The sequence below is a fragment of the Galeopterus variegatus genome, unplaced genomic scaffold (assembly GCF_000696425.1).
Source record: "Galeopterus variegatus unplaced genomic scaffold, G_variegatus-3.0.2 Scaffold4648, whole genome shotgun sequence".
NCBI classification, from domain to species: domain Eukaryota; kingdom Metazoa; phylum Chordata; class Mammalia; order Dermoptera; family Cynocephalidae; genus Galeopterus; species Galeopterus variegatus.
Window position 1 is genome coordinate 79,618 of NW_007730759.1, and position 5,728 is coordinate 85,345.

At 44.9% G+C, this 5,728-nt stretch overlaps 1 protein-coding gene across 1 annotated transcript in view; it reads right to left on the reverse strand.

Annotated features, from left to right (window-relative positions):
• GNAL (guanine nucleotide binding protein (G protein), alpha activating activity polypeptide, olfactory type) overlaps positions 1-5,728 on the reverse strand; it is a 96,316-nt gene that overhangs the window by 4,496 nt on the left and 86,092 nt on the right. Inside the window, exons 11-12 of the mRNA XM_008588053.1 lie at positions 3,945-4,075; positions 534-601 (exon numbers count right to left, since the gene is read on the reverse strand). Coding sequence (XP_008586275.1) covers positions 534-601; positions 3,945-4,075 — 199 coding nt within the window. The remainder of the gene's footprint in view (positions 1-533; positions 602-3,944; positions 4,076-5,728) is intronic.

Genomic DNA, 5,728 nt, shown 5'->3' on the forward strand with positions numbered 1-5,728 from the left:
TGAGCGAGGTGCGGGTGCAACACCGAGGGTTGCGATCCCGTTGCCGGTCCCGGTCCGGTACGGGCGCGACACTGAGGGTTGCGATCCGTTGCCGGTCACGAAAAAAGACAAAAAGGAAAAAAAAAAAAAAGTTGAAGGAAAAAAAGGGAATGCCTGAACTGGAGCAGTTCCATTTTTACATTAACTTTTAGCTGGTTAGTGCTTTCAAATGGAGGACGAGGGGTACCAAAGTGTGGGTGCCCGTGTTTCAGATTCTGCTGAAGGACTGTCCTTGTTGGAAAACACAAATGAACAGGTCTAGCTCAGCGAGTGCACTCCCCAGGGGGCCTGCGGCCTGGAAGCTGTGGGCCCTGGGCCAGAAATCTGAGCTCTCTGAACCTCAGCTGTGAAACATAGGTAACGATACCTTTTCTCATCTCTCATAATTTTGGGGAAGATTAAATGAGATCATCAAAGTGTAAGTAAATTGCAAACTGCAAAAAACAATACAACTCTATGGTGGTAGGGAAACAGATGTTAACGAAATTACTTACCAAAAAGAGATCCCGGATAAAGAACTTGGCTCTTGTAACTTTGGGATCTTCTCCCGCATCTGGTGTTGCTGTAGAAATTATAAATGAAATTTTATTTAAGCAATATGAAACAAAGTTACGACTCTATGGAAACATGTAAGGAGTTACAAAGTTGGACTACTGTATATTCATAGCATTAAAACACATATATGGCAAGGCAAACATGAAAATGTAATTTTCATTCCCCTCTTCTCCCAAATCATTTAAATTTTAATAGTTATAGCTCTGATAAAAGTTTTCTTTGGTGGTGGCAAGATCTGAATGTTTCTATTTCCCCCAAATTCGTAGGTTGAAAGCTAATCTCCAGTGCAATAATATTAGTAGGTGGGGCCTTTGGTTGGTGTTAGGTCCTGAGGAATCTGCCTTCATGGATGGAATTAATGACCCCAGGAAGCTGGTGTGCCTTTCCACCATGTGAGGATGAAGCAAACTAGAGAGGAAGTCCTCACTGGTCACCAAATCTGCACCCCGATCTTGGACTTCCCAGCCTCCAGAACTGTGGGCAATAAATTTCTACTGTTTATAAACTACTCTGTCTAAGGTATTTTGTTAGAGCAGCTGTTGAGCTCTTTTACCTGCCCCCAATCCCGCCGGCTGGGCCAACTGTAGAGCTAGGGCTGGGCCTGGAGCTCACAGACCCCTCAAGCCCATTGTCCAGACTGGGTCACAAACCCTTCACATGCCAGGCTGGGTCACCAGACTCCTCACACACAGGTCTATGAGCTAGGTAACTGGCCAAAAGGTCTTTGGAAGCCGTAGGTTGGAGAGCATGGCCGCACATGGGGCAGATGCCTGAGGCAGACGCCAGTCAAGCTATGGTGCTGTGCATGCACACTCCTCCTCACACACAGGTCTATGAGCTAGGTAACTGGCCAAAAGGTCTTTGGAAGCCGTAGGTTGGAGAGCATGGCCACACATGGGGCAGATGCCTGAGGCAGACGCCAGTCAAGCTATGGTGCTGTGCATGCACACTCCCCCACCAATTTACTTACAAAGAGTGTGACGCACCACCCCCAACTGAACCTAAGGTGAGGGGGTGGGGCTTGATTAAATTATTCTATTTTCCCTACAGCAGCCCAAATGGACTAAGACAGGATGGGGAAGAGGGTTAACTTCCAGTCAAATAAATGAAAGCATCTCATTGAATACTGACACACCTGAACCCCAGAGCTGTCTTACCTGCAGAGCCATGAGGAGAGGGACACTGGCGGCTTCCCTGGGGGCAGCACTGACTGTGCTCACCTGGGCTGCACTCAGCTTCCATCAGCTTTGCTAAGGAAGACCCCCCTTCCCTGTTCCTGCTACAGGGTCAGGCATCTGGAGCCCAGTGGAATCAACTGTAGCCGACCTTCCAGATCTAGGCCTTCGCGAAGAGTCTGTGTCCATGGGATCAGTCCCCTACTTCCTATGACCCCATGAAATCTATTTTCCTAAGATCTAGGTGACACATCTGAGTGTTCTCATCACTCTCTGTCTTTTCTGTTGCAGGGTCTGTGAGGACATTGTCATTCTCCTGGGAGCCAGTGATGGGCAGCTGTGGGGGCCCAGACACATCCGAACTGGAGACCTGCTATGCTTGGCCACAGGGCTGGTGCCGACAGCGGGGTGAGAGAGAGGTGGGGAGGAGGAGGGACGGGGGCATGGCACCTGCTGTGGTTCCAGCCCGCAGCATCATGGCATTGCTGGGAGTCTGCAGCCTTCTCTGCCTCCAGAGATTCTCGGGTTGTTTATTGGGGTGGGACCTGGGCACTGGCTTTACTGAGGGCCAGCCAACAAACGCTAAACTGCGTGTTTTAAATGTACAATTCAATGACTTTGACACATGTATTCACATGTGAAATCATCACTACGATCAATATAATGAACATGTCCAGCACCGCAAAAAGCATCCTCCTCCCCTCTGCAGTCCTGCTTTCCTACTCCTCCTGTCACTATGGATGAGTCTGCACTTTCTAGACTCTGGGACATGGATTCACACAGCCTGTGGTCTTTTCACTTGGATCCCTTCACTCAGCACAGTTGCTGTGAGCTGCATCCGTGCGTCATATGGACCAGTAGCTCATTCCCTTCTACTGCTGACAAAGTCAGAGCTGAGGACCACAAAGTTGGAAGGTGGCCCAGGCCACTAGAAGTGCCACAGATGCTCAGGGAGAGGTGGGTGTCGTGGGAGGGGTGTTGGTCGTAAGGTGTGGGAAGACTGCGCCAGGGGTGGCGGGGCCCCTTGCAGGGAGCACAAGCGACGTATGTTAGTGTTTCAGAAAGATGACTGGCAGTGTTCAGAGAATATTCCGGAAAGGTGAGGAGACACAGGGTGGTCAGGCAGGAAGCTGTGGTGGTCACCGAGATGGGGGCAATGAGGGCAGGACCAAGGCCGCAGGAGGGAAAGAAGTTGGAGCTGGGAGAGGAAGGGCTGGTGCAGCCCCGGCCCCAGCGTCCTGTCACCCTGCTAAGGAGACACCAGCGGCGGGGTTTTACTGTGAATATACTTATATAAGTCTCCGCCACTGGGGAGAAAAGAAAATTGAATATGCGGAGCAAGAAAGTTTAATTACAAATGCACATTTTCTTCTCTCTCTTCCTTGATGATCAAAAATAAATCCCAAAATCTTTACTATAGTTTCCAGGAGCGTCCCTTTGTTCTGCTTTAGAATTTGAACCTTAAGAAGTGGTGTTATTTTGCCTTAAACAAATCAGTCCTACAAGACTGGTGGAGCTGGTGTACACTGAGAACTGAAATGGAGCTCTGAGAAGGGTGGCTTAGCACGAAAGGCCCAGGTCCCGGGAGCCCCCTCAGTCTCAGGCGGCCTGGGACTGCTGGTCTCCCTAATGGAAATCACCAGCGTGGTAGCCAAAGGCCACGCTGGAGGCAGGCGCCTGTGAACACGTGTGGCAAGCGCAGGCTTGGAACACAGGACTCAGGCTCTGCCTGTGTGGCCCTGAACCAGTTACTTCCCCCGCAGCCTTACTTTCCATTGGAAAAATAACAGAAATGCCAACATAGGGTTACGGTGAGGGATAAGTGAGAAGGTCTATGTAAAGGGCTACCTAGGCACCCAGTCACCACAGACCCAGTCGCAGGTACCAAGAGGAGAATTTACCCCAGCAAGTGACTTATCTACACCCCCAAACGGCCCTTTCTTCTGTTGCACAGTTTGAATGGAAAGTCAAGACTCTGAAACCTTTATAGGTGGAATCCTAAATAGGATCTTCTAATAGTCTAGCACTTTAGGATAGGGCAGTAAAAGAGTGGATTGCTTTACATTAATTGATATTTTAGATTTGATCAGAAGTGTTTGAGTTATAGTTACAGGACTATTGAAAGAACAATTAATTCTATTCTTCAATTGTGAGAATGTTTTTTTGAAGTCTTACCGTCTTCGGGAACAGTATAATTTGCATACTCTGGGAAATAGTCTTCAATTTTTGATTTCCCTGCCAAGACTTTTTCTGCCAGCATATCCTGTTTGTTTAAGAACAAGATGATAGAAATGGTCCGTAACCACCTAAAAAAGGAGAAATAAACACATAAATTTCGCATACACTAGTGTGTGAAAGTACCTCCAGTATAGAAGTTGCTAAATTAAAAGATATTGTCATCTCCTAAAAGAGTATAGGATTTAGAATTGCCTGATACACCAGTATCCCCATTCCATCTGTAAGCAATGATAAACAAACACAGGTCATTAATTTAGCGATCCAGCACGTTCTAATTCTACCCCACTGGAGATATAAATTTCTTGGTACCAAAGCTAGGATTTATTTATTTAATAGATACACTTGGGTTTTTGTGGTTGTAATTTCCTAATAAAGGTTCAGAAAACTCACAGAAGTTAAAGCATTAACACCACCACCACCACAGTACTACATGGCTCATCAGCGAATCACAGGGAACTTGATTTGCGGCTTGCCTGGTTCTTCCTCCGCCTTCCAGCCTCCTCTGAACATTTCTAAGCTTCTCCAAATTTGAAGCACAATATTAATCAGATCTAGATTCGCTGCACTTTATACGAGAAACTAAAGATGGGGGGGCCGTGGCTCAGGTGCAGTGTAGGGGAGCTATGGAAAGATCTCTTCTCTCTGTGTTTCATTACATAAGAGTTCAGAATTGGCTTAAAGTGAGTTTAGCTGTGCGAGTCAGCACAGCCTTTGGCAATTCCGTAACTTCAAAGAGTCAAGCTGACTGATAGGAATCTTACTATAAATTAAAAACACAACCCATTTCTCCCTGAAATGGAAATAGCTTTACTGCTTATTCTATTATAAAACACATTATCTTTGTAAAAACAAATCTTAAATTACATTTAAAAAAATCAAATGTAGTTACACCCAGAAATAATTACTATTAGAATTTTTATGTTTTTATGCCCAGGATTTTTCCTATCCTCACACATATTTTCAAAAATAAGATCATGGTGTTTTTTAATCTGCTTTCTCATATACCAATATTGTAGTCATTTTCTCATGTGACTATACGTATATGTGTGTATAAATTCATAAGGATTTAAAGTACTCTTCTGTATGCCCAGGACTTCCTGGATCTTTTTCTTTCCCATTAACTGTCTCAATATCATAAATCTAAGAATGGCTGCTGAACACTTGATAGAGAAATACTTTTCTGATAATTCAAACCTTTTGCAAGGTTGACTTATGTTTCCTGTCCTCCCTGGTGATATTTCTTCCTAAATATTTCAGAAGAAGCTTTGGTTTTTAACTATATATGTACGTGTTGTGTGTGTTTGCTGGATATTCCTTTCTGAAATAGTCACTTCTGCCACTCTGCAATGCTAGCGGTCTCAAATGTGAGCATGCTGTGGTTTTGAACTGGCTGAGTTTCCCTTATCTGAAATGCTTGGGATCAGAAGTGTTTTAGCTTTCAGACTTTTTCAGATTTTGGAATATTTGCAGAATACATACTGGTTGAGTTATATACACAGCATATCTGTGTATAATTGTTTTTTTCAGTAATGTACATGACAAGGAACCTAACCCAGCGATAATTTAAAAATCTGAAATCCTCCATTTCAGATTTTGGAATATTTGCAGAATACATACTGGTTGAGTTATATACACAGCATATCTGTGTATAATTGGTTTATTCAGTAATGTACATGACAAGGAACCTAACCCAGCGATAATTTAAAAATCTGAAATCCTCC